The sequence below is a fragment of the Stenella coeruleoalba genome, assembly GCF_951394435.1.
Source record: "Stenella coeruleoalba genome assembly, chromosome: 13".
Classification (NCBI taxonomy): domain Eukaryota; kingdom Metazoa; phylum Chordata; class Mammalia; order Artiodactyla; family Delphinidae; genus Stenella; species Stenella coeruleoalba.
Window position 1 is genome coordinate 7,781,510 of NC_137159.1, and position 27,222 is coordinate 7,808,731.

At 41.3% G+C, this 27,222-nt stretch overlaps 2 protein-coding genes across 7 annotated transcripts in view; one reads left to right on the forward strand and one right to left on the reverse strand.

Moving 5' to 3' along the window:
* Nucleotides 1-11,053, forward strand: part of REV1 (REV1 DNA directed polymerase) — an 81,151-nt gene extending 70,098 nt beyond the window's left edge. For 4 of the 5 annotated variants that reach the window (XM_079941369.1, XM_079941368.1, XM_079941367.1 and 1 more), the window contains 10 exons: nucleotides 126-298; nucleotides 4,804-4,906; nucleotides 6,217-6,382; nucleotides 6,612-6,817; nucleotides 8,021-8,254; nucleotides 8,935-9,055; nucleotides 9,670-9,890; nucleotides 9,998-10,154; nucleotides 10,439-10,541; nucleotides 10,917-11,053. In XM_079941369.1, the coding sequence (XP_079797495.1) occupies nucleotides 126-298; nucleotides 4,804-4,906; nucleotides 6,217-6,382; nucleotides 6,612-6,817; nucleotides 8,021-8,254; nucleotides 8,935-9,055; nucleotides 9,670-9,890; nucleotides 9,998-10,154; nucleotides 10,439-10,541; nucleotides 10,917-11,028 (1,596 nt within the window). In that variant the 3' untranslated portion in view covers nucleotides 11,029-11,053. Of the gene's footprint in view, nucleotides 1-125; nucleotides 299-4,803; nucleotides 4,907-6,216; nucleotides 6,383-6,611; nucleotides 6,818-8,020; nucleotides 8,255-8,934; nucleotides 9,056-9,669; nucleotides 9,891-9,997; nucleotides 10,155-10,438; nucleotides 10,542-10,916 lie in introns of those variants that run through there. The other variant, XR_013831134.1, reaches the window with a different exon arrangement.
* Nucleotides 11,028-27,222, reverse strand: part of EIF5B (eukaryotic translation initiation factor 5B) — a 68,197-nt gene continuing 52,002 nt past the window's right edge. For both annotated transcript variants that reach the window (XM_079941372.1, XM_079941371.1), the window contains exons 15-24: nucleotides 20,108-20,239; nucleotides 19,512-19,694; nucleotides 19,206-19,367; nucleotides 18,565-18,696; nucleotides 17,293-17,424; nucleotides 17,109-17,185; nucleotides 16,823-16,987; nucleotides 15,248-15,386; nucleotides 13,347-13,508; nucleotides 11,028-13,025 (exon numbers count right to left, since the gene is read on the reverse strand). In XM_079941372.1, the coding sequence (XP_079797498.1) occupies nucleotides 12,918-13,025; nucleotides 13,347-13,508; nucleotides 15,248-15,386; nucleotides 16,823-16,987; nucleotides 17,109-17,185; nucleotides 17,293-17,424; nucleotides 18,565-18,696; nucleotides 19,206-19,367; nucleotides 19,512-19,694; nucleotides 20,108-20,239 (1,392 nt within the window). In that variant the 3' untranslated portion in view covers nucleotides 11,028-12,917. The remainder of the gene's footprint in view (nucleotides 13,026-13,346; nucleotides 13,509-15,247; nucleotides 15,387-16,822; nucleotides 16,988-17,108; nucleotides 17,186-17,292; nucleotides 17,425-18,564; nucleotides 18,697-19,205; nucleotides 19,368-19,511; nucleotides 19,695-20,107; nucleotides 20,240-27,222) is intronic.

Here is a 27,222-nt window from a genome sequence, read left to right on the forward strand (position 1 = left end):
TAGACAAGAGCAGGGCACTAAATCATATACATGTTTAATGTTGAAAGTTAATCTACTTGAGAAGAATTGTTAGGCATGTAGGAAAGTAACATGGAGGGTATTTTTTTATGTTTGTCTTTCTGTAGCCAAAAGAAGCAGAAGCTTTTCTTCTGAGTCTTTCAGAAGAAATCCAACGGCGACTTGAAGCTGCTGGCATGAAGGGTAAACGCCTGACTCTCAAAATCATGGTACGAAAGCCGGGGGCCCCTGTAGAAACTGCAAAATTTGGAGGCCATGGAATTTGTGATAACATCACCAGGTAAGCTTATCTTAAAAAGGATATTGGATACTGATGTTTCAGTGCAGGTTATTACAATTAATGGAAAATGAAAAAAAACAAGGAAGAGTATGAATAAAAATCTGCAAAACGCTGATGTTCCTGGACGTTCTGCGGAGCCAGGTCTCAGCTCAAGGCTGTCAGAACTACGTTGACTTGCCAGGTTCCAGGCCAGCCTGTCTGTGTGTCCCTGACCGGGGCAGACTGTTCTTGGGGTCTTGAGTTCAGTGCAGGGACAGAAAGGGAGGCGGTTGTGGACTTGGTGGAAGGGTCTTGCAGGGAAACGTCAGTGTAATAATTCAGAAAATGATTTCAATGAAACATGTACTTCATTTAGGGAGGTATAATTTCTTTTTGTGAAAAGATTAATCAGATTATGGTAGTCTCTGGAAACTGGTAGAAGGCATTTTAAAACCCTGTTTTTTTAATGTGAGGGCTACTAATATAAAACTGCATGTAAGATTTGTGGCCAATATGAAAATACCTAATTTTGTATGCCATTTTATACTACACAGTACACTGGATTTCAAAGTTTTGGTTGATTGACAGATAAAATACAGTGTAGTAGTTTCTTCTTGCTGTCTGTGCATTTTAAAATATCTCACAGTTTCTTAGAACTGTATGTTGTGATGCATTCAGCAGTACCTAGGGGCTCCCTCTGTCTGAGCACAATAAGAAAATCAGCCTTCGTTTATTCCTTTTTGGAAAATCTAGGTATTCCAAAAATCTAAATATAGCATTAAGAAAAACTGGGATTTTAACTGTACTTTATTTCCCCCAATTCAAGGATAATATTCAGCTTTTTCGGTAAGCACATATCTGCTTGCTGTTATTGGTATTTGTTCATTTTTGTCCTAAACTTTTAAAAAAGTTTTATTTTGAAAAATTTAAACATGTAAGTAGAGAAAACAGTGTAATGAACCCCATGTACCCTTCACCTGATCTCCACAATTGCTGGTGGGCACCTGTACCATCCTTCCTCTCCTTCCCCCTAGTTATTTTGAAGCAAATCTCAGATACAGTATCATTTCTTCCACAGATATTAACACAGGACAGTTCAGAAATCTGCCTGCATTGCTGGCAGTAAAGTATACATTTTGCCACGCACTTGAAATAAATATCTTTGGATGAGACATCATAAGGCATAAATAGCACGTGATTAATTGAAACAAGTGTAATTTTGTAAATGTAATAAGATGTAGATCAATTGTAAGCCATTAATTTAAGCCTAACGTTTTGGTGGTATTGTAACTGCATAAGAAATGCTTTAGGTGAGAGCTTATGAAATATTATAATACTGATCCTGTATTTCCTCTAATTCAGGGGTTGGCAAACTACTTCCTGTGGGCCACATCCAGCCTGTGGCCTGTTTTTACATGATTCATGGGAGCTAAGAATGATTTTTATATAAGAGATTGTAAAAAATGAAGAGTAGGTGAAAGAGACAACAGAGTACAAGCTGTTTTCCATCTGGCCCTTCCCAGAAGTAGTCTGGACCCGTGCTCTAGTCAAACTGAAGTCCTGTGTGGTTTAGGAAACTCAGAAGTGTATAATTATTCTGTAATCTCTTGTAATTGGCCTTAATCAAAAGCTGCATGGCAATCACGTGACTCACAGGCACATTTTGACACTGTCATCGAAACGACAAAGTTTAAGTTGCATAAGCCAAAGAGCCACGTGTAGATTGAGATCTGTGGCTTGATTATCACTTAGGAAAATTTTTCTTACAAGTTTTCCTTTTGGGAAAAGACTTCTTCCTTCTTGGAGTTCTTTTCTGTATATGTGCTTTTAATCTGAATTGTGTGTGTGTATATATATGTATATTATATATATTTAAAAGTGATAAACGAAATTGAAAAGGTCAAATACAGCTTCCAGTCCTTTGCACCTCTCCCCAGCTCCGAGCACCATACTTTTCAACCTTTTTGTGGTTTCTTCTGATATTTACATCCATATTTCTAGATATATACTTAAACTGTTCTTTCTGTCTTGAGTCTTGCAGAACGTTTGCCTGACTTTCTACTGTAGAAGAGGATCTTCTCCCTTCTCTCCTCCACTGCCTGTTGCTCTTCTCCCCAGACGTGTTTCTTTCCTTTGCCCCCAGTCAGGTCGGTGGGTTTTGGTTCAGTCACGCTCCACTGTCCCATTATTATGACATGTACATAGTGTACATAGCTGGTCCATATTGTCCACTAGGATCACATTTTCTTTCCTCTTGAATATGTTTCTCCTGGAGTTACTGAGTATCTCGTTTTGCTTGCTTTTTTGTGAATTTGCCACTGAGTTTATCCCCAGACTGCCTTCCACTGTGACTGTGTTTTAACACATCAGCAAGTCTGTTACTGTGATCTCTTTTCTTGGAGGCCTTTCTCTTGGGGCCCCCAGCCTGCTACTCCGGTCTGAATTTGTTTAAGACTTGCTGAAAAGTTGGAGTCGTGGGGTGTCCCTTCTCTGTGTTGGATCCCTGTTTTCCTAGATCCCTGGTCTCATATCTTGAGAAGGAATTCATGGGTGTAAACCTGTCTATCCTCATGCCCAGTGGTTTGCTGACTTAAAGGTTATAAACATATCTTAGAAATCATTTTTCCTCATTTAAAGGCTCCATTGTCATCATCTTTTCAGGGTTACTGTTGAGAAGTTCACTGCTCTTCTGATTGCCTGGTCTTTATAGGAGATCTGCTCTTTCTGGAACTTTCAGGATCTTCTCTTTATCACAGGTGTTCTGGGATGGTATCAGTTTGTCTTCGTGCCAGGTACTTTGCCGGTATTAAATTTACCATTTCTATCAATACTAACATTTTACATTGGAGTTTTTGAATTTATTCTTTGGAAGATGCATAATTATCTCTTACCTCTTAAAATGTTCTTCTACTCCCAGTGTCAGTCTGTTTCTCTGAGTTCCTTTTTTCCTGTTTTGGTTGCTGCTTTTTATATCAGAGATTTTCTTCAAGCATTTATCTGTCTCACAGTTCTTGGCTGTTGTATGTGAACTGCTGAAATGTTGTGGGAGCCTCTGGACTCATAGCGGGACACGCAGACCAGGGGGCTTCACTCTGGGAGGGCGGCTGGAGGGGCTTGGTCTTTGGTTACCACAACCAGCTGGCAGTGTCTGTGGTTCTTCCTGTGACATGTTCCACCCAGGGGGTGGGTGAGAAGATGGACCGGTGACAGCTAGTGTTCTGGTTACTCAGGAGGAGAGGGGTCTGGGTGGAGAAACGGGTGTACTGTGCTGCTTCCGAGCGAGGGGCCTCGCTCGTCCTCTGCTGTGCCTGACCCCCCCTGTAGCTTCTCTGTGTCAACATTCCCATCTCTGGGAAGCTGTCCAGGAAGGAGGATGGCCAGCTGTGAGAGCCTGCTTCCCATGTATTCTCTCCCCCTCCTTTCAGACGTATCTGACACCTCTAATTGCTGAGCTCTTCTGAGGTTCTGTAGCATAAATTGGCTTATCTCAAAGTTGGTGCCTTGCTTTAGGCATTTAGCAGGCATTTGAGTATCTAAATTATGGCTGACATTTTTCCTCTACTCTTGTCTTCTGTCCTTTTTCTATCTTTTAAGAGTTTACACCTTTCAAAAATAATTTCAAGTCCATTTAGTGTTGTTTTGGAAAGAAATGAAGATAAACACGTGTTTAAACCACTATGGCCCACTACAAATCTTGCTTTTAAGTTACTCTCTATTTATCTGTGTGAAATAAATTTAAGGTAATCATTAGGTAACAAACCAATGAAAATTTTTTGCAAATGATTTCCTTAAAGAAACAGGTACTTTTCATAGATAAATAGATAATGTATTCGTAGTACTGAGAAAAGAGAGTAAATGTAGTCTTGGGCACCTGGTATTGCTGGCACGTTCTCTGGCCCCCTTGAGGCGTTCTTACAGATGTAGAAATTGCATATTGTAGTCTCTCTGGGTTTTAGACAGGGCGCCACCATACTTCCTTCCTCAGAGGTGTCCACACATTTCTGTATCCGCATGCCCATGTACTGGGCATATTCACATGTGGAAAACAGAGTCAGGAGAATCCGGGAGATTCATCTTTCTCTTCTGAATATTAACCATACCTCAACAAAGATAATCTTGCAACCTAAAACATCTCTGGGAATCTAAAACGTTGTATTTACTGCTCAGGCTTTAGTTGCAACATAATATGCTTATATTTGAATATACATTAACTGAAGTACATTTCTTTAAAACATTTTTCTCAACTTATTTTTGGTTGACCAGCTCTCTGAAAGTCCCAATGTTCTTGATGATTTTTCTTTTCCCACTTGTTGCCAATGTAATTAATTTAGCATTATTGGCTTCCTTGAAGGAAGACTATCTCCTGCTTTTTTAAGGATCATATTTAATACTTTAAAATTTAAACTTTTTGATAACTTGCTTTACAACTTTAACTCTTTAAACCGTTCCATACTACTGAGGTACCAGGGAATACATATGGAATGTAGCTTTTGTTCCTTTAAAAAAGTTAGTTCTATCACTTACAGGACTGTGACTCTTGACCAGGCAACGGATAGTGCAAAAATAATTGGAAGGGCTGCACTAAACATGTTTCATACAATGAAACTCAACATATCGGACATGAGAGGGGTGAGTAGTAACATATTAAAACAGGCTTTTCTGTAATGTTTTTCTTATTTGAGGGTTGATCGGAGGGTGGTCGTGGTGCCGTTCAGGGGGTTTATATGCAGCTTTTGCAGCTCCACTGATGAAATGTAAGAGAAACTGAAAAACGACTTTCTCATCTGAGCTGGTCTCCTTATTTAAGAATTCACATTTGTTCTGAAATCTGTTTTCTGCTTAGAATAGTAAGTATCATATCTTGAATTTTTATAGTGCCTTTCTTTTAAACAACCAAAGACCTATCTTAACATGCGTTATTTGCTTCCTGCTCTGGTTCCCGCAGAAGGAGACGGGGCTGGAGGGAGTGTGAAGCTGCAAATGTTTCTTGACCTTTAAGGTTCTTTTTCATCAGAAGTTTGTTCTGATGTCTGATAAACGATGATCTAGAAGGGAGAGTTTACCATGGGCACGTGAGGATGCATGATCAGTGAGAGGGCATCAAAAATGTGAAAGCCTTCATTTTCTTAAAGATTAACCTTTGTAGGTTGTGTGTGAGTAAAGGATGGTTACTCGCTTGGTATGGGTGTTGTGGAAGGATTAAAAAGTCACTAAGCCGGGCTTCCCTGGTGGCGCAGTGGTTGAGAGTCCGCCTGCTGTTGCAGGGGACACGGTCCGGGAAGATCCCACATGCTGCGGGGCGGCTGGGCCCGTGGGCCATGGCCGCTGAGCCTGTGCGTCCGGAGCCTGTGCTCTGCAACGGGAGAGGCCCGTGTACCGCAAAAAAAAAAAAAAGTCACTAAGCCAACAGTGATGATCCTCCTCCCTGGAGTACTGTCATGGGCAGGGGGCGGTGCTTATCTGTGCGGATACCTGCCGCGTACCCACTGCCCACCCTACCCCCACTCCCGGTTTTTATTGACAAAAATGATAGGTAAAGTAAGGTTGCAAGTAGACTGTCCCCTGGTTAAATTTTGTTCAAGTTTTATTTTAAAAACTTAATTGGGACTTCCCTGGCGGTCCAGTGGTTAGGACTTGGCGCTTTCACTGCCGTGGGCCCGGGTCCAATCCCTGGTCAGGGAACTAAGAGCCCACAGGCCGCACGGCGTGGCCAAAAATAAACAAACACAAAAACTCAATTGATGAGAACTTCAGTGGGTACAGTATTCCACTTTTTTGGAGTTCCTGATTTTGAAGAGATAATGTTTGGGTAGATTAGATACTCTAAAATTGAGAGTAGCTCGTATAGGTAGTATAGAAGTTGTTTTTGTAATAAACTGTATAAAAGGCTGTTTGAATTTAACTTTTTTTCCTAGAAACCTATTTTATTCTGGTTCTAGGTTGGGATTCATGTGAATCAGTTGGTTCCGACTAATCCAAACCCCTCTGCATGTCCCAGTCGCCCAGCAGTTCAGTCAAGCCACTGTCCTGGTGGGTCACACTCTGTCCTTGACCTCCTCCAAGTTCAGAAAGCTAAGAAGCCTACGGAAGAGGAGCACAAGGAAGGTCAGTGCTCGTCAGCGTGGTTCTCGTTTGGAGCTTATACCGTCCGGAGTGGGAAGTTAGTGTACAGGTCGTCCAGCCTTGCTGCCTGTGACTCTCAGAAACACCCTGACATTCTGAATTATGATGAATCAGTAATAAAGCCTTATCTGTAATGGATTAAAGTGCACCCTTCCTCCCCTCCCTCCCCCTCAGCGAAGAGGCTATTTTACGTCATTTCCTGTGTTTTCAGTATTTCTCGCTGCTATGGATCTGGAAGTTTCATCTGCCTCTAGAACTTGCACTTTCTTGCCATCTTTGTCTTCACATCTGACATCAAGTGTCAGTCCTGTTACTACTAGCAAAGCCGAGTCCTCAGGGAAATGGAATGGTCTACATTCTCCCATCAGTTTAAAATCAAGACTTAACCTGAGTATAGAGGTCCCATCACCTTCCCAGGTATGTATTTATAGTTGTAAATATGATGTCAGTGCAAAAGTAGTTTTACAGTAGGAATGATGTTTTTAAGTTATCAGTACAGCCAAGAAAGGGAGAAAGGGCAGCTTGACAGGGTGGATCATGGTGTTAGTTCCAAATGGGAAACAAGTTCAGGGCAAGATTGTGCTTTTGCAAAGATTTGCGACTCTCACGGGTTGTAAAACATGGATGAGAAAGCCCGTTCTGTGAACTGCCACTGTCGGCAGCCTCTGGACCTCCCTCTCACAGTTGTGATCACATGGACACAGCTCTGGTCAACAGCACGGCTTTGCTGCTCATTACTAGTAGAGGCCTTTTGTCAAAGGTTTCTCTTGCATGATTTGCAAACAGTTCTCTCTATAGGGTAAATGATTTTCCTAACACCAGCTATTAATTCCATTGGTGTGGTCTGTAAACGTGGTATGCTGTTGGCATTTTTGCTTCTTGGAAACTTTACATAGCACTTTAAGCTCTGTTGGGAAAATCAGTTTTCTCTGTTCCCCTAAGTGGTGGGATGTGCTGGCTGTGAGGCCAGGGAAAGGGGCGATTGAGAAATGCTTGCACTAGGTCCCTGGTGCTGGCGAGCTACCCCAAAATGGTGGCTCCTAGCGAGGTAAGACTGGCCTACTGGCGTATGGTAATTGCTTGTTTTCAAAGGGATGGATGGGCAGAGGATTCTAGTGTGTAGGCTGGAGAGTTGAGCTTCTAGAATCCCTTTTTCCTAGCTTGCTGCTCAGACGAATGTAATTTATATTTGGGGGCAGACAGTCTCCTGTCTGAAAGGTAAACAAGCCTCTGACCCAGGACTCTTGACCTCATCCCAGAAATGGACATGCACCTTAGGCACTGGCCGCTCCCCTGGGCAAAGTTTAAGATTTGAGCTTGACAAGGGCCCGCCTGTCTGTCTGTCTGTTCCTGTGCAGGAGGTTCAGTGAGGAGACATGGCTGAGCTGACCCTGGGGTACCGGCCAGGGGCCTGCCCTTGTCATCTCGAGTCCACACATGACCAGCCAGGCATCAGTGGCAAAAGACCAAGATGTTTCAAAAACGTGCTGGTTTGGGGGTGGCTCTCCTAGCTTGATGATCTGCACCTTGTGTTCACTATCCATGATGTTGCAATGGAAAGGAAGGTGGGGCATGAACTCTGGAAATGCATCATCTCAGCATCTGTCTGGTGTCTTACAGCTAGATCAGTCTGTCTTGGAAGCGCTTCCACCTGATCTCCGGGAGCAGGTGGAGCAAGTGTGTGCTGCGCAGCAGGGGCAGCCGCCTGGCGACAGGAGGAGAGAGCCCGTAAACGGCTACAGCACAGGGGTGTTGCCACAGCCAGCTGGGACAGTGTTGTTACAAATACCGGAACCTCAAGAATCTAACAGCGATGGGGGAATTAATGTAATAGCCCTTCCAGCATTTTCACAGGTGAATTGAATTGAGGCCCTTCTACCATAGTGTGAATATCCTCGGCCATCTGGCTCCCAGCTCAGGGCACTTCTCTTTTCCTTTTCTCCTTTGCCCCTTAACCTCCCAGTGGCTGACTCCGTCCCTTGGGGGAGGAGGGATGGCCTGTCTCCGCATCACCTGCGGGACACAAACTGACAGAGCAGCCAAGTATGGACAACAGAGGGCAGAGAAGAGGGAGGCTATGGGGTGTGGGCACTCACAGCTTCCACCCCAAAGACAGAAACACTCTGTTTCATTGGCCTGAGAAGACCCCGGGCCACACTCAAGTGCCAGGGTGAAGATGTGTAACCGTACACTAGGGACAGTAACACAATCAGAGTTTGATGTTTAAGAAAAACATGACATGTGCACCTGTTTTCTTGCGTTTTGCTTCTCATTTCCTACTAGTGCTTCTTGCCCTGGTTGTTCCGCACAGTGTTTTTGTTTTTTTAATTAAGTCAATTCACATTCAAAGCTGTATTCCTTATTCTCACCCTATAACCTTGTGAGGATTATTTATGAGCTTTGACACTGAGGACCTAATTCATACAGATCAGAAAAGTATGATTTGAAATAAAGTCTATTTTGTGAAAAATATAAACCAGCCGACTATATAGAGTCAGCTCAGGTTTGACTTTGAACTTTCTCTTTTCCACCAGGTGGACCCTGAGGTGTTTGCGGCCCTTCCAGCAGAGCTTCAGAAGGAGCTGAAAGCAGCCTACGATCAAAGACAAAGGCAGGGAGAAAACACCCTTCACCCGCAGCAGGCCAGCACATCCGGTAAGCTTTGCAAGTGACACGTAACAGAAGTGAAGATGTGAGACATGAAACTGTTGTTTGATTGTTGTAGTATGGCCCAAGTCTTTAAGCTGTTAGTCATGTTCAGTGCTCTTCACATCAGGGGAACGGAACTAGTACGCAGTACAGGTTAAGTGCTGTCAAGAGTCCTAGGTGGATTTGTATCTGTAGCTTCTTGACTTAAAAGTCTGAACAAGCTATTACCCAGAAATCTTTTGAATTGATTATCTGTCAAGCCAGTTGTCCTTTGAGACCGATCCTTCAGAGGATGTAGGTTTAAAGCCCAGAATGTGAAGATGGTTTCTGAACATGCGTCACAAATACCACATTTAAAATGAAAACAGAATACTGCCCTGCTGAACTGCTGGAAGGAATTCGCCTGTGAGTTTTCATTGACTGCTGTGAGCCCCGTATAGACTAGCAGGTCCCAAATGTCACCAGTAAGTGGCTGAGCAACCCTAGGAAATGCGGGGCCACCTCAGGGAGGCCTGTGCTGTGTGCATGCGTGTGTTCAGGGCTGCTCTTGGGAGGAGGAAGGGGCCCGTGCTGCTCCCCAGGCATGTTGTGTTGAGGATCTTATGTCCATCTTCTTTTAGTGCCAAAGAACCCGCTACTGCAGTTAAAACCAGCAGCGGTGAAAGAAAAGAAACGAAACAAGAAAAAAAGCTCCATCAGTCCCCCCAGAAAGATTCAGAGCCCTTTGAAAAATATGCTGCTTAACAGTCCTGCAAAAACTCTGCCAGGGGCCTGTGGCAGTCCCCAGAAGTTAGTCGATGGATTTCTAAAACATGAAGGTCCTGCCTCTGAGAAACCTCTGGTAATTTCTTTCATGCTTTTTAAACTTTGACCTTCTCCTTCCATCGGATGTTTATGTACTCGATGTTATGTAAATATAGCACTTTCTATTATTTGTTTTCTTAACAGGGAGAACTCTCTGCTTCCACTTCAGGTGTTGCTGGCCTTTCTGGTTTGCAGCCTGAGCCGTCTGCATGTGTTAGACCCCCAGCACCCAACCTAGCTGGAGCTGTGGAATTCAGTGATGTGAAGACCTTGCTCCGAGAATGGATAACTACCATTTCAGGTTGGCCTGGCTGGTACTGAGATGTGATGTCCTATGACTACAGAACATGAACTCAGCTCTGTAGAGGAACTATTTTCCTAAATCGAATGAGCGTAAACCAGCCCCCCCCCCCCCAACCTTCTGACCTCTGTGGGCGGCTCGGAAAGGTTCCTTACCACAGCCCACTCGTGTGGCAGCTCTGAGTCACTATCGTAGCACATAGTTTCCTTGGTCCCTGCAGATCGCTGCCCTTTCTCCTTCAAAAGCATAAGTTGGTCCTCATTTGAGATTTCTCCCCTCTCTAGATCCAATGGAAGAAGACATTCTGCAAGTTGTGAAATACTGCACTGATCTAATAGAGGAAAAAGATTTGGAGAAACTGGACCTAGTTATAAAATACATGAAAAGGTAACTACTCGGTGCTTTACCCAAAGGGGAAAAAATTTAGCATGTCTGTCACCACAGCTACTGGAGGGAGGTGATGAGCGAGCCGTGCCCTTTCTGGCCATCAGTTGCGGTATGGTAACTGCTCTTCAGCATTACTGAAAAGGGAAGCCCTGTATTTTGAATGCCAGAGAAAGAGGTGCCGTAACATTGACTGGGGAGCATAAAATGGTCAAAACGACGAGATTGCTCCTCCTCGCAAGGTTTATAGAGTTTAAACCATAGAAGTACGTTTTTGAGTGTATTTATATAGAGACGTTAAAACCCTTAAACATATATGTTAAACAGATTCTTGAAGGAATGGGTCTTTCCTGATCGCTTGTCTCTCCTCACCTGCAGGCTGATGCAGCAGTCGGTGGAGTCGGTTTGGAATATGGCATTTGACTTTATTCTAGACAATGTTCAGGTGGTTTTACAGCAAACCTACGGAAGCACATTGAAAGTTACATGAACGTTACCAGGGAGCCTGCTGCTCTCCGCTAGCTGTGCCATAAGTGCTTGTGAGGTATTTGCAAAGTGCATGATAGTAACGCTCTGAGTTTTATAATTTTAAATTTCTTTTTAAGCCACGTGTTTTTGTACATTTCTTTTCAATAAGTGCCAAATTTGTCAGTATTGCATGTAAATAACTGTGTTAATTCTTTTACTGTAGCATAGATTCTGTTTACAAAATGTTTGTTTATAAAGTTTTATGGATTTTTACAGTGAAGTGTTTACAGTTGTTTAATAAAGAACTGTATGTATATTTTGTACAGGCTCCTTTTTGTGAATCCTTTAGGAAGCAAATCCTGAACTATTACGGCTGGACCGTTACACGCTTCATGCTAAGCTTTGAAATGCCTGAGGGGGCCCAGACTGGTGTTCTACTTGTTCCAAGCAAGGGTAAAGAAAGCTTCCAAATACTCTGATCACGCCTGACCCAAAGCATGAACACAGGAACATGTTAAGAAAATCTTCTTTACTTCTTCCAAGTGGAGGAATTTACATATTTTTGAATTAGAACACACACACAATTGAAGATTAAGTTTTTCCTGGGAAAAATTATGTCCCCCAGATGGTTTAGAGGTTTTGTCTTTGCCTCTACTGGCCCTTGAGAAACTTTAATCATAATGAAGAATGGTCCAGATTTTCAAATGTGTATAAAAGTATTTTTCTATGCTATATGTTATGCCATAACACTTTAAAAATAGTTTATAATTCTATGCCAGTGAATATCAGGAACATTTTCTTCCAACACCCCACACTGACTTCATTCAACACTGTGCTATAAATAGGTAGTCAGATATTAGGGATCTGCCAGAAGAATTACTCTGATGCTAATAGATCTCTTACCTCAGGGACCCACTTCCCACATTCTTCAGGAAAACCATAAGAAACTAGCTTCAATCAATCAGACTAATATGAAGAAACCACTATGATGCCTCTGTAACAACTCAGTGTTTGTTTACACTAAGTCCAAACAGGTAATCAACACCCTATTGATTGTCTCATCAGAAAATGTATGCATGATGGAATTTGCTAGGACAAAATAGACCAAGATGGAGGTATAAGAATTCCTAATGTTAACATGTGCTGGTACACAAGGTATGATAGTTAATAAAAATAGTTTGAGAGAACGAGCTGCACGGGGATGGAGACTCGCAGAAGAGCAGCTACGCTGACATGAAGCCTAGCAGAGCTCGCGGGTCAACGTCTGGGTTCTTTATTGGAGTTCAGAACTGTGCTGATTACAGTGGACTCTCACGACCACACAAGCAGTAAGTAGCAGCCAGTTTTGCTTTACACCGTGGTTTCACACAAAGCAGATAAATACCAGAACGCCTAATCTTCTATCTTAAAAAATTCCTAAGGGCATATGGCAGAAGAACGCATGGGGGGAAAGAAAAAAAAACCACCACTGTGGGAAGGGTATGCATAAATAAGTATTTCTTACCTCAAAAAAGTCCCAAGTATCAGAAAATCTGCAGAAGCTTGGTTAATCAAATACTGCAGTACTGATTTAATCAGTATAAAATTGAAAGAGCTTTAGATCTGTAATAAAAATCCAAATTTGGGGAAGGGCAACCTTTAAAACAGCAGCCAGTAGAGGAGGACTGGGAAAGGCGTGGACGAGTGCGCAGGCACGCCGGAGCTGTGGGGACGTGTAATCGACCACTGTCAAACCAGTGTAAGTTTCTTGGTTTCTCATGGAAAACATCTTATACGCCTATTTTTTTTCCTTCTATGCTTAATTAGTTCATCAGTTTTCAGATAGGTCCATTCCATTTTTTGCCTTGTTTATCTTGGTAGTATTACAACATCATTTTGCATTTATTCCAATTCCTGACCCGTGTGGAAAAATTAGATGATTTCAAATACTTTCTTCAGCTCCACAATAAGCTGCCAGTCACTCTTCTGCATCTCGTCTCTGAACCAGTCTTTGAGGGCGTCGATGGACTGCCTGCTGATCTGTAAGGCCCAAGGCACACAGTGAACAAAACAATGTAACAAGTGCCAAAGAGGAGCATGTGGCCCCGGAGTTTGTTACCAGATCCTGCTCATCACAGATGGAAAGCTCAGGCAGAAACTGCCAGAGCCTGCCTGCCTCTATTTTCTGGGAGCAGAATGCCAGCACATCTGTTTGCTGGGGATCCGACCTAGAGTCCTAGCGGGCACTCTGTCAGGAGGCCAGGCTACAGGCCAAGCCCTCAGCTCCTGAGTAAAGGCCATCAGAAGAGCCGATGGCCCCCTTTCTTAAAAGGGGCCACTTTTGCTGAGTGAGATACTTACCTTACTGACGATAATATCTGTAGCTTCAAAATGTCTTCCGTACATTTTGGGAGATTCACCAGGGATGGGTTCTATTTTGACACAGACTTCCTGTCCTTTTTTTGCAACATCCACTTGTTTATGGTTTACTTCAATACTTGTTACTATTCCAATGTCAACAAACTGTAAAGTAATAACAGAAACTACGATGTGGGCAGAGGAATCGTGGCAGTCACAGGCGCCCAAACTGGACAACTGATGTAACTGGAGCGAATGAGCCAGCTGCAGAGCCTGGGCCCTGTGCCCCTCTTATCACCTTGGTCTCTGGGTCTCTCCGCAGTGTGATTTTTCTCACTGGAGAACTGGGGGTGATACCACCCCACCCCGTCTGCCTTCACAAGATGGCTGTGAGGACAAAAGGAGGTCGCTCGTGTGCTTTGGGACACGTGGAAAGTGCTCTGTCCATCCGACGTGTTTCCACCCTGCCCTTCCACATGACAGCTCCCAGAGTAAGAGAGGCCAGCAGGCACACAAGTTCTGAGTCAGAAATGAGCTTGGGGTGATGGGGATGCAGGCAGAGAGGCAGGGACCCGTTGTGTGGGCCCCGGCAGCCATGCTGAGAACTCTGCTGCTCATTCTGAGGATGCGACCTGACCTCAGTCACAGTCTGGGGAAGGCAACAACAACAACATCCCACTCTGCTGCCTGGGCAGCGAGAGTAAAAACAGGTAACCTGGTTTGGCCGAAGCCACACAGGCGATCACTGCTGTCAGTAAGTGTCCTAGCTTAGCCACTGGCAGAGAAGCATGACTCCTAGAAGCAGTGAGTCACAGCACTCGGAGGACGTCAGGTGCCGTCTCCCACTAAAGGAACCAAGTCTGGGGCAGGGAAAGTCCTAGATGAGCCTGGAGCACCTTACTGCACCACAAAGGAAGACAGGGCCCCAAGTGCTATGTGCAAGGACACAAGGCAGCTTGAACGGGCTCCCAGTGACCAAACGCTGGATAACGGGGGTCTCAAAAAAAACCCGGCGTGTTTCAGATACCTAATGAAAAGGCCGGGGTGGGGGATGGTTCTTTACAGAAGCGTGTGGGAAGGGGGATCACAATACTGCCACCATCCATGTCATAACTACTCAGGCGAGGACTGTCAATGGTGGTTAAAGCCGCTGGGAAGCTCACAGGGACTCTCAGTGCTCCAGGTGACTGAGTCAGTACAGCGGGCGAGGATCTGTCTCTGATGGCGATGCTGAGCTGACAGCACCTTCTCTGATCACCCAAGTTTGCACTGCGACAGTGACAACCCGTGTGACAATTCAGAGGCACGCAGGAGCACCTGTGTGCACAGTATCCTTCCCAATCATTCTAACTTGCATCTAGTCACAAGGGAACAACCAGACAAATCCAAGCTGAGAAATCATCTGTGGAACTGCTGTTCTGGACTCTTCTTTAAAAAGAATGGCAGACCGTTCATCACTGAGACTAAAACACTAATAACCAAATGCAGTGCACCTCGAAGGAGCCCTGGGCCAGGTCAGCAAGCAGCGTTACTAAAGACATTTGGGACAATTGGTAAAAAGTGAATGTGAACTGTGAACTACAGGATTTCATGGAATTAATGTTACTTTCTCTTAGCTATGATGCTAGAGGAAAGACATGCGTGTCCATTATACTGTTTTTTAAGCTTTCCCCAGACTCAAAACACCAAAAACTTTTGAAGGGCAATAATTCTGCAACTTTCATTACCTGAAGCACTGACACCAGGTGCTTGAGAATCAACACTGATTAAGGAACACTGATACTGAATTTGTATAAATTACAGGAGGTGACAAGCTCTCCTTGATTTCAGTTTTTTATCACTCTTGACTCCCAGAACTGCTTTAAGAGATGACACACTTTCTAAAAAGTACAACCAGAACTTACATTTTTGCTAGGCACGCACATGGGTGTCCCCTGCTTCACCTGGCCTGCTTCCACAGTCACGCCCATCACTATCGGATCTCGAGAATTGAAAATAAACTGAGGCAGAATTTTTATCTTGCAGGGAAATACTGCTATGTGTCTAAAAGGAAAAAAGAAAACCCAAGAATTTTTAAGCTTACAAAATCACTTCGAAGCATAAAAAAGCAAATGCAGGTGAATATGAGGCTTCTTCTCCCCTCAGCTGAGGGCAGCAGGAAGGCCACACATCAGCGCTCAGGGGTCCCTAGGGTGCTGCATCCTCTCTTCATCCTCCTCCCTCCCCTCAAAGCAGCTGCATCACAGGAGCACGTTGGGCCCAGACCAAAGGCTGAGCCCCGCCCCTGAAGATGGAGCTTGAGTGCCTCGGTGGAATCCACCATCAGGTGTGTCCTGGGGCCCGTGTGAGGCCTATTCTGAGGACCACACTGGTATCAAACCACATCCTCCTTTTCTCTACCACGTTCCCAAATCAGTTGATCCAAAAGGACACTATTTCTGTGCTTATGAAGCATATGCTTAGAATGCTTTAATGGTTTGTAGCGTTTTCTTAATCAAACTTCAGTCTTTCCCCTTCAGGTTTCATGATCTAAAGTGAGCACACCTCAATCTAAATCCCAGTATTTACCAGTCTGCTTTTAAAATGCACCTCAGACTGAGCCGTCCCTCCCTCTGGTCATGCTGGTCTGAGCCTCCACCACGTCCTGCCTGGACTACGGGGGCCTCCTGACAGGCTCTAACCAGCAGCCCCCTAAACCCCGCCTGTGGCCTACGGGGTCCTACAGGGTATGGGTGCTGCCAGCTTCTCTACCGCAGCTCCTGCCACCCTCCCCAAGGGTCACTGTGGCTGCCTCCACCTCTGAACACGGCCCTGCTGGCCGGCGTTGTCCTTCCACCTGACACCTCCCGGGTGTCTGGGCGGCTCGCTTCACTCTCCCCAGCTGAGCTGCCTCCCCACCACACTATTAACCACAGCTCTCCTCGCCTTATCTAGGCCCTGCCCTGCTTCATCCTGCGCTTATCCCAACTTCTCATGTGTTCTTCACTTGTCTTCCCCTAAGCTCCGAGAGGCAGGGACCTGGTCAGGTCCATTGACAAGGGCTCCCCAGCACCACAGGCTCTGTCAGGTTTGCTCGAGGAATGACACCTGCCAAGGAATGCCTCGCCTCCTTTCTCTTTCTAATTTTCCACACTCTCACGGTGTTACCTCCATTCCATGCAACCCCAGATGAGGAACTCCAGCAAGATAAAGTCCCCAGATGTAGCAACTACTCACCCATTAACGCAACCTAGGTCTGCCAAGTTAAAGAAAATTAAAAACTAAGCAGAAATGTTACAGAGAGGATTCGTTCACACACTGCTGGAGTGTCTCAGGTGGGCCAAATCTGTGGCGTATAACACACCACCTGAGGATGCAGCTTCCGGGAGACGAGCGAGTGCCACGCTTCTGTTGTCTACACACCTGGCTGGTATTTGGAAATCCTCAAATAATCAACTTTATTACCAAAGATCCAAAGTAGGTAAAAATCACCAACTTACTTAAATTCTTCTTGTTTCTGTTTCTTGTAGTCTTGTCTATATTTCGTAAAGGCATCAAATAAATGATAAATAATTTCTGCACTAAAAATTCTAACTCCTAAACCGTCAGCCATTTCTTGCGCATCCCGTTCAATTCTCACATCAAAGGCCAAAATTACTGCATACCTAAAAGGTTAAAACACATCAAAGATCATTCAATGAAACACAGACCATGTCATAACAGTTCTACTAAAATAAAATAGATAGGCGACATAAAAGCCTTTACAGCAGAAGAGAAACTACTTACTGAGGATCATGTTCCAACATCACCGAAGCCTTCATAACATCTTTTTTATGGACTGGACCAATGTTAATTCCTGCATACTGTAAAAAGGGAGTTTCCTAGTTTAACTGCCTGTGTTGGGTAACAGGAACAGCGCCATAAACTATGCCGACCACTGACTCTCGTGGAGTCGGGTACCATTACTTACGGGCACTTCTGATGTTTTCAGAAATTCAAGTAGAGCTTCCAAAGATCCCAGTGTAGATGCCTGGACATAGACTCCTTTCTCTTCTAATTTGATAGCATTTAGTGTCTGCTTTAACTCATGGATCAGTTCATCCTTGAAAAAAGATTACATTTGACAAGGTTATAAATACACCTCTATCTCAGCAGCCTAGAATTAAACTGTTCCTGTTTTTGATTAGGTGTTCATCTGAAAATAAGAAACCAAGGCTTAGGACGGGCAAGGCATGGCAGAACCTGTACGGGAAAGGAAGGAGAGATTTGGCGGCCATAACTGAGCTGTATCCCACTTCACCTCTGTCTGTTAGGTTTACTAATGTCGAAATATGTTTAACCTCTGCACCACTTGGCAGAGTAGATGGGTGAATGAAATGACGTGATAAATAAGAATCTTCTAAATTTAAATAGTACTACATGAATGTAATATGTTACAGTAGCCCAAAGGTATTTAATGATGAAATACCCTAATCTCAGCAGCCCTTTACTCCATCATCACTCCTTTGAAGGTGAAGAGATTTTGACCAGAAATAAGTAAAACAACCATGTCGATGCCATTAAAGATGTACAAGTCCACCCATACTCAAGACTGGCCACAGGGATGCCTGCCCTGTTCTCATAGGCCCTAAGGGGGCCGATTCCCTGGCGACAGTGACTGGGTGCTGCCTAAAGAATAATGGTCCCAGCATAGGACAAGAGCCATGTGCTGGGAACAGTGGTATCTTCTCTTTGGCAAGAGAATAAATATGTCTCAATGTTTGCTTTTGTGAAACTCCGCTGGGCTCATGTGTGCCATCTGTTCCTGAAAATAGGCAAACAGGCTTTAAAATGACTCCTAAAACCTAGGAAGAGATTATTTTAGTTCCATCTATATAGCTGAGTATCTTTAAAAAAAAAAAAAAAGGAATAAACTTCTTCTAGCTTCTGGTTCATTTTTTATTTAAAATGTTCTAACTTGAATATATATAAATTATCATTTATTCATTGATTTCAGGGTTAATTTCTATCATTTCTTTCTACTTACATTTGTCTTCATTGTTCTTTTTCCAGTTTCTTAAGATGCTAATTCATGATTATACAAAGTGAAATAATTTAAAAGCATCAACTGTTTGTTAAGAAACCACCAGGTAAGTCTTCACAAAGACAAAGATGCCCATTTTATTCATCATTCTTAGCGTGTGCTCTACTGACACAAGGTACAACTCAAAACAGCTTTGGAGGAAAAAATAAAATAACTTACTTTAAGAACTGGGATTTCATCTTCTTTATAAGCCACGAGGAGGGGTAAACCAGCCAATGTTTTTTCCAGGTCTTTTCCAAGAATCTTTACCCCCTGAGCTGCTTCTACTTCTTTATGCTTTTCATATTGGTTCTACAGAGATCAAAACATTTGTTATCACGTTTATTTGAAAAGTGGTTAGTGGTAGAAGACGATGTAAGACGATACTGTCATGACCTTGGGACAGGGCAAGATTTCTTTAAACTAGATACAAAAAGCAGTAAGTGCAAATGGAAGACTGATAAATTCAACATTAAAGTTAAATAATTCTGTTTCTCAAGCTACTACAGAATGAGTAAAAAGACAAGTCACAGAACAGAAGGTGCATACAAACCAGTAACATACTAGTAACTAGCTACCAGTGTAGAACGAAAACAATGTACTTTTGATTTTTATGAGAAACTTAGTTGGAAAACAAGGACTTTCACACATCTCTACTCTGATGGATGGTCCCTCCTGTATGAAGACACCTAAAATAAAACCAGTGAAGGGTGTGTGTTGTGTATTAAGCCAGGTGGCTCTTGAAGTGAGGAAACAACCTCAGTAGAATTTTTAAACACTGTGCAAGTCCACACGTGCCAACGCTTACCACCCTGACTTACCTTTACTCTTAACTCCTTCATAGGAGGAGGTAATAGGAGGCCTCGAATCTGAGTGACAATGGGCCCTTCTACTCCGGGAACAATAATTGTATCTCCTTCCTTCAAACGCCCGTTGATCAATATTACATCTATAGTGGTGCCCATCCCTGGGAGAGCCTTAACCTAAGAGACATTTATTGCAAAGGGAGTGAAATATAGGCTACAATGCACCATGTTGAGATTAAATCTAAATTAGTAGACATCCCCACCCAAGAACCCTATTTGGGGGTTGGTGGGGGGAGGAATAAACTGAAAAGCTGACAGTACCTCCATCACCTGTGCTCTCAGCTCTTCACAGTGTGCAAGTCTCTTATTCAACATGGTCTGAGTTAACTCGACAAGAAGGTAGATCAGACTTCCCATGCCATCACCAGTATGTGCAGAGGTAGGTACCAAGGACACAAAAGTGCGGGGATCTTTATTCTCATAAAACAAAGCTGCGTTCAACCCCTAGAGACATAAAAAGCAAAGTCATTCCCACAGGCCGAGTGGTGGAAGGAGGTCTCCAGAACAGAAATGACTAACTAGAAGCTGGATGAATAATGGCTCTTCATTCTGAAAAATCCTCAAAAACACTTAGATCATGTATATCCTGGAGGTATTAACCATATCGCAGAAAAGTAGTTTCTTTCCAAGTCAATTTGGTTTTTCAAAGTTAAACATTCAGACTACAAAGAGAGGTCTTGAAATAAAGATTTTAAAAGGAAAAGGGAGAAGGGAAAAGAATGAAAATGCTAATTGCCATTAATAGGGGAACAGAACCAGTATTAATGAAAATAGTGACTTAATTATAAAGACAATGTAAAAGAAGAAAAAATATTCTATGATATAGTCTCTTCGTAAAGAAGGGAAAGCTTTCTTACCTGCTGTGCAAATTCCACAATAATAGCCTTTGCTCGCTCCTCAAATTCATCTCTTGTATTCTTTTTCTGCTTCTTTAAAGTAGCAGCCACATCACAGTCGGGGCTCTTTTTCCAATCATACAACCTATCAATCTGGAAAAGTATTTTTCGTAAGAAACATCTCTAAAGCATTCACAACACTCAGGAAGTTAATTAAGGTTAATTTAAAAGCTCCAGAAAATTCCAAATGCATATCACACATATCTGGAAGAGTATTACTTTCATTGCACCAAAAGCCCCTCAGTCTGCTCAACCGCACCCCCTCTTAAATGTGAAGTGCCACACTGCCTACCAGCCTCCAGCCAGTTCATGGGAGGCTGCCATTTCCTGCAAAAGATGAAAAACTAGAATTATCCTGGGAACATTAACATATGTTGGAATTCCAAAATGGTTATGTTAAGTAGTATGCAGGAAAAAGGATTAATTACAGCCAAGTACCATCACCAGGAAAATGACATGAAAAATAATAGAAAATAATCTATTTTCCTTCACTTTTCAAAAGATGATAAATGGGTATAAAGAAGATTATTTAAGAGTAAAAACAAACAAAAAGGCATAATATATTGGCTCATTCTAGGGTGATAAAATAAAAAAGCAGACCAATCTGATTGCTATCAAAAAGGAAAATCAGTAAGTAGAAATAGACCCAGAAATGACAATGATGGTATATAATTAGCATACAAGGGCCTTAAAATAGTTATTATAAATATATTCAATGACTTTAAAGGAAAAACATGTAACTTGTAGAGCTAAAAAAAATATATATATATATATATAATATGAAATGAAAAAAAATAAATCACTGGATGAGCTGAAGCAAATTACATATTGCCAAAGATCAGCAACCTTGAAGATAAAGCAAATAAAAACTATCCCAACCAAAGCAGGTAGAGAAAAAAGGATGGAGAAAAGAAAAACCTTCAGTCACTATGAGACAATATTAAGAGAAGTAAAGTCCTAGAATTCTATCAAACACTTAAACAAGGAAAGAGTAAGAAAAGAGAGCAGAAAAATAACTGCACAAGTAATGACCAAGAACTTTCTAAGAAAGTCAAACTCAAGTGGAATAAATATAAAGAAAACTATTATATAATCTCACTGACAAAACTCTTAAAGAAAAAGTCTTTTTAAAAGCAATCAAAAAATCCCACATTACATACTGGGGAACAAAGAATGAGTAGAGATAAAAGCCAGAAAATGAAGATGATGAAGGAAAAAAATATTTTTTAAACCTAGAATTCTATATCAAGTAAAACTATTCAGAAAATATTTTGACCTAAATGATAAATAAAAACACAGTATGTCTAAGCAGTGCTTTTAAGCATACCTTTAAATGCTTACATTAGAAAAGAAAAAAATATCTGAAATCAAATCATCTAAGCTTCCATCTTAAGAAACTGGTAAAAGAACAATGAAGACAAATGTAAGTAGAAAGAAATGACAGAAATTAACCCTGAAATCAATGAAATACAAAACAAACTAGAGAATATCAATAAAACCAAAAGCTGGTTCTTTGAAAGACACAAATTTCTACACAAATTTCTATACTGACAAAAGTAAAAAGCCTAAATAACCTAAACTTAGCTTAAATTCCATGCTGATGGTGCTTTACTAGTGAATCCTATCAAACACGTAAAGAATAATTATCATTTCTACACAAACCCTTTCAGAAAACAGAGGAGGAAATACTTCTCAACTCATCTTAGGAGGCCATTACTCTAATAGCAAAACCAGACAAAAGATATTAAAAGAAATCTACATACCAAAATCACTCATGAAAATCTCCCCCCCAAAATTAGCAAATCAAACCCAGCAATATATGAAAAATATATCATGACCAAGTGGAATTTGTTCCAGTAACGCAAGGTTGGTTTAACATTTAAAAAATCAATAGTAAAGAACAAATGGTGCTGGAACAACTGGACGTCCACAGGCAAAACACTGAATACAGACACAGACCTTACACCCTTCACAAAAAAATTAACTCAGAATCGATCACCTAAGTGTAAAACACCAAACTCTGAAACTCTTAGAAGATAACAGGAGAAAACCCAGATGACCTTGGCCACAGTGATGACTACGGAGATACAACACCAAAGGCATGATCCATGAAAGAACTGATGAGCTGGACTTAATTAAAATTAAAAACTTCTGTGAAAGAGAGTCAAGAGAGTGACATTACAAAGCACAGACTAGAAGAAAATATTGGCAAAAAACCACATCTGGATAAAGGAATGGTATGTAAAGTATACAAATAACTCTCAAAATTCAACAGTAAGTAAACTAAGAATCCAATTTGAAAATGGGCCAAAATACTTAACAAAAAACACCTCACCAAAAAAGATATAAAGATGGCAAATACATACATGAAAAGATGTTTCGCACCTTTTGTCACCAGGAAGATACGAATTAAAACAAGATACCACTACACACCTATCAGAATGGCCAAAATCCTAAAGCACTTACAATAGCAAATGCTGGTGAGGATGTGGAGTGACGGGAACCCTCATGCACGACCGGAGGAAATACAACACGGTGCAGCCACTTTGGAAGACAGTTTGGCAGTTTCTTACAAAACTAAACATTCTTACCATACGGCCCAGCCATCGTGCTCGTTATTTACCCAGGAGTTGAAAACTTATGTGCACACAAAAGTCTACAGCAGCTTTATTCATAATTGTCAAGACTTGGAAACAACTAAGACGTCCTTCAGTGGGTGAATGGATAAATAAACAGGTTCATCTAGACAATGGGATTATCATTCAGTGCTAAAAGAAATGAACTATCAAGCCACAAAAAGACACGGAAGAAACTTTAATCCATATTACTAAGTGAAAGAAGATAATCTGAAAAGGCTACATACATACTGTAGGATTCCAACTATATGACTACTCTGGAAAGGGCAAAACTATGGAGACAGTAGAAAAATCAGTGGTTGCCAGTGGGTGGGAGGTGGGGGGATGAATAGGCAGAGCACAGAGGATTTTTAGGGCAGTGAAAAGGCTCTATAATTCTATAATGGTGGATACATATTATGATACATTTGTCCAAACCCACAGGATGCACCACACCAACAGTAAATTCTAAGGTAAACTACGGGTTCATCAATTGTAGCAAATGTACCACTTGGGTGGGTATATTGATAATGGGAAAAGCTATGAGTGTGGGGGGGGCAGGGGATATATCAGAAATCTCTGTACTTTCCCCTTAATTTCTCTGTGAATTTAAACCTGCTCTAAAAAATGACATGTTTTTTAAATAGCAACAAACTTCTCACACCCTCAACAACATGGATGAAGTCACAGAAGCATAATGTTAAATGTAAAAAGCCAGACACAAAAGAACATATTCTGTCAAATTTGATTTACATGAAGTTCAAGAAACAGGCAAAACTAACCCATGGGCACAAAATTTGGAACAGTGGTTGCTATGAGGGGCTGGGGATTGACTGGAATGGGGCATATTGGTACTTCTCGGGTGATGCAAAGTCTGATGTCTTAATTTGGGCTGTGTAACAAGGATGTATATACATTTATCAAAACTCAATTTCACACTTAAGTTCTGTGCATTTCACTGTATATAAATTTTACCTCAATTTTAAAAATAAGGATATAGCAAATTTACAGAAAGCATAAAAATATTTATGTCACAGCTTTTCCACCTGGTAATAATAATTAACCTGTTTTGAACCCTTACTTTGATCAGATACTAGTCTTAACACTTGACATGTTTTATCGCCTCTAATTCTTACAAAAATCCAGTAATGCTCTGTTTTGCAGGCAAAAAGGGGCTAATTAAGGACCCTCTTTATACAGTTTGAAGTGCCAAAGCCAGGATATGAACCCAAGATTCAAACCCTGGAAGCCAAGCTCTTAACCACTGTCCCACTCTGCTAACTCAGAGCTCGTAGGATGTAGTTTCTCTGGAGACAATAACGAAACTAGAAAGAGCAAGTGACTAAGGTAGTGCCTGCAGAGGAAGAGCAGACTGAGATCCTGTTAGACTGTCATCTTCACTAGAAACGTTCTAGGAATGAAGAGCAAATGGAGATTTCCAAGATACAACGAAGACTGCAATCTTAGGGTCACCGTGCCTGCTTAATCCAGATTTGCCCACCACTGGCAAATCCACACTCAAGTCAGAGGTCAAAAGCATAGGCCTGTAGAGAACTCCTAAGGGAGGATGTGTCTGCGTTTGAACAAAGTAACTATAACTTTAGAAAATAAATGAAGATTCGAAAATGACCTTCATAAATTAGAGAAACTGGATTAAACACAAACAGTTAAACTCCTAGAAGAAAACAAGATTAACAAAATGAAGTGGAAGGAAATGGTCTACTAGGTGTGTACACTGTATAATAAAAGACTCGGAAACTTATAAGCTCAAACTGAATTAAAGCAACCCATGAAATCTTCTCTCTCCAAAGTTAATACAATAGTTGGAAGTAATACATGCCAAGTGCCCATTACCTACTAGGCACTCAGTAAATTCTTGTTATTGCTATTTAACAGGATTCATGACTTAGAAAAGAGAGAAAACAACCCTATCTCTGCAACTGGTACAGATCAGAGCTTAATGAGAATTGTCATCTCTCCTTTAAAAAAAAGTGACAAACTTGGAAAGGGTTCAGTTTACAAAGGTCTTCTAGTGAAGCTGTGGCTGGGAAGAAGGCTTAGTGGTCAGTCTCCTCTAGATTTGTCCAAACCCACAGAGTATACAACACCAAGAGTGAACCCCAATGAAAACGATGAACTCTGGGTGATAATGATGTGTCCAAAGGAGGTTCATCAGTTGTAACAAATGCACCTCTTTGGTGGAGGACACTGGGAACGGAGGGGGTTGTGCGTGTGTGAAGACAGGGGTATACCGGAAATCTGTACCTTCCCCTCAGTTTTGCTGTGAACCTTAAAGTGCTCTAAAAACAATAAAGTCCTGATAACAAAAAGTAAAGCCCCTCACCCCCACAGCAACAGCAATTCAGGCTGTTACCGAATAAAGGAGAAAAACCACATAAGCATATCAAGAGATGCAGAATGAGCATCTGACAAAAATCAACAACCATTCCAGACTTAAAAGAAAAAACAATACTAAGCAACCTAGGAATAGAAGGGAAATTCCTCAGTTTAATGAAGTGCATTTACATCTGACATCATACTTAATGGTAAGTATGGAGAAGAAACAAGGATGTCTGTCACCACTTTTATTCGACATTGTTCTAGAAGGTCTAGTTAGTGCAATAAGGAAGAAAAACATTTATAAATTGATAAAGGATACAGATAAGGGAAAAAGTGTAACAGTTTTTATTTGCAGATAACATAATCACGTATACAGAAACTCCCACCCGAGCTACAAAAGCTACTAGGCCTAATCAGTGAATTTAAAAGGTCACAAGATAATAAAACTGGAGCATATTGTCAAGACAAAGTAAAGTAAAGTAAATGTAGAGACAGACATCATGTTCACTGATTGGAAGGCTCAATTTTGTTAAAATGTCCATTCTCCCAGAATTTATCTACAAATACAACCCCAATAAAAATCCCGGAGGGAAGAAACTAACAAGCTGATTCTAAACTTTATATGGAAATTCAAGGACCCTGAAATAACCAAAACAATTTTGAAAAATAAAAAGTTGAAGAACTTAACCACCACCTGCTTTCATGACGTTATTATGAACCTGCAATAATCAAGACAGGGTAGCAGTGGCACAAGGACAGACATATAGGTCAATGGAAGAGAAGAGAAATACTAAGAACAAACATGTACCTACATGGTCAATTAATTTTCAACAAAGACTGCAAAGTAATTCAATGGGGAAAAGAATAATCTTTTCACAAGGGGTTTTTGAAGTAGATATACATTTGGAAAAAAGTTAACCTTGACCCTACCTTACACCATGCACAAAACTAACTTAAAAACATCATAGATCTAAATGCTGAATATCTAGAAACACTGGAGAAATTTTTCATGAACTTGGGGTGGGAAAAGATTACTTATATAGAACACAAGCGACAAATTATAAAAAAAAATAATTTCTCATAAATTGATTTTGCTAAAATTAGAAGTTTCTGCTGCTCTTCCAAAAACCTCATTAAGAAAATGAAAAACTAAGTCCTTGACTATAAGAATATATCTGCAATACACATAACTGACAAAGGACTTCTATTGACAATATAAAGAACTCTTAAAACTGAATTAAGACAACTAACAATCGAATAAAAATGAGCAAAGGATTTTGAATAGATACTTCAGAGAGACAGAGATGGAACAAGTACATGAAAAGATGTTTGATGCCATTAGTCATCATGGGAATGCAAATGAAACCAGTATACTTTGGCACTACACACTCATTAGAATGGCTACAGGTAGGGTTAAGTGTTGGCAATAATGTGCAGAAACTGGAACTCTTCCAAATTGTGGGTTAAAAAATGTAAAATGGTACAATCTCTTTGGGAAAATGTGTCATTTTCTCATAAAGTTGAACATATACCTACCATATGACCCAGCAATTCTATTCCTAAATATTTACTAAAAGTAAAGGAAAATAAACGTCTACACAAAGACTTGTGTAAAACGTTTATAGCTGCTTCACTAATAACCTAAAATTGTAATCAATCCAAGAATCCTTCTACAGGTAAATGGATCAAGTGTTAAGATGTATTAGCCAGATGATGAAATATTACTGAATAATAAAAAGGAACAACCTATGACCTATGCAACAACACGGATAAATTTATATTAACATGAGTAGTGAAAAATGCCAGACTCAAAAGATTATACACTGTATAATTCCATTAATATGAAATTATAAAACAGGCAAAACTAGTCTATGGCAGCAGAAAGAAGGCTGGTGTGTTTCGGGGTGCAGAAGGGGCACACTGACTGTAAAAGAACATGAGGGAACATTCTGGGAATATGGAGGTAAGTCTATATTCTGAATGACGGTGGTTAAATGTGCGTATAATTTTGTCAACATACATTGAACTGTACACTTAGCGTTAAGTGCATTTTCTTACATGAAAGTTATACTACATTTTTTTAACCACAAAAAAATAAGAAGCATATTTTCACAACTTAAT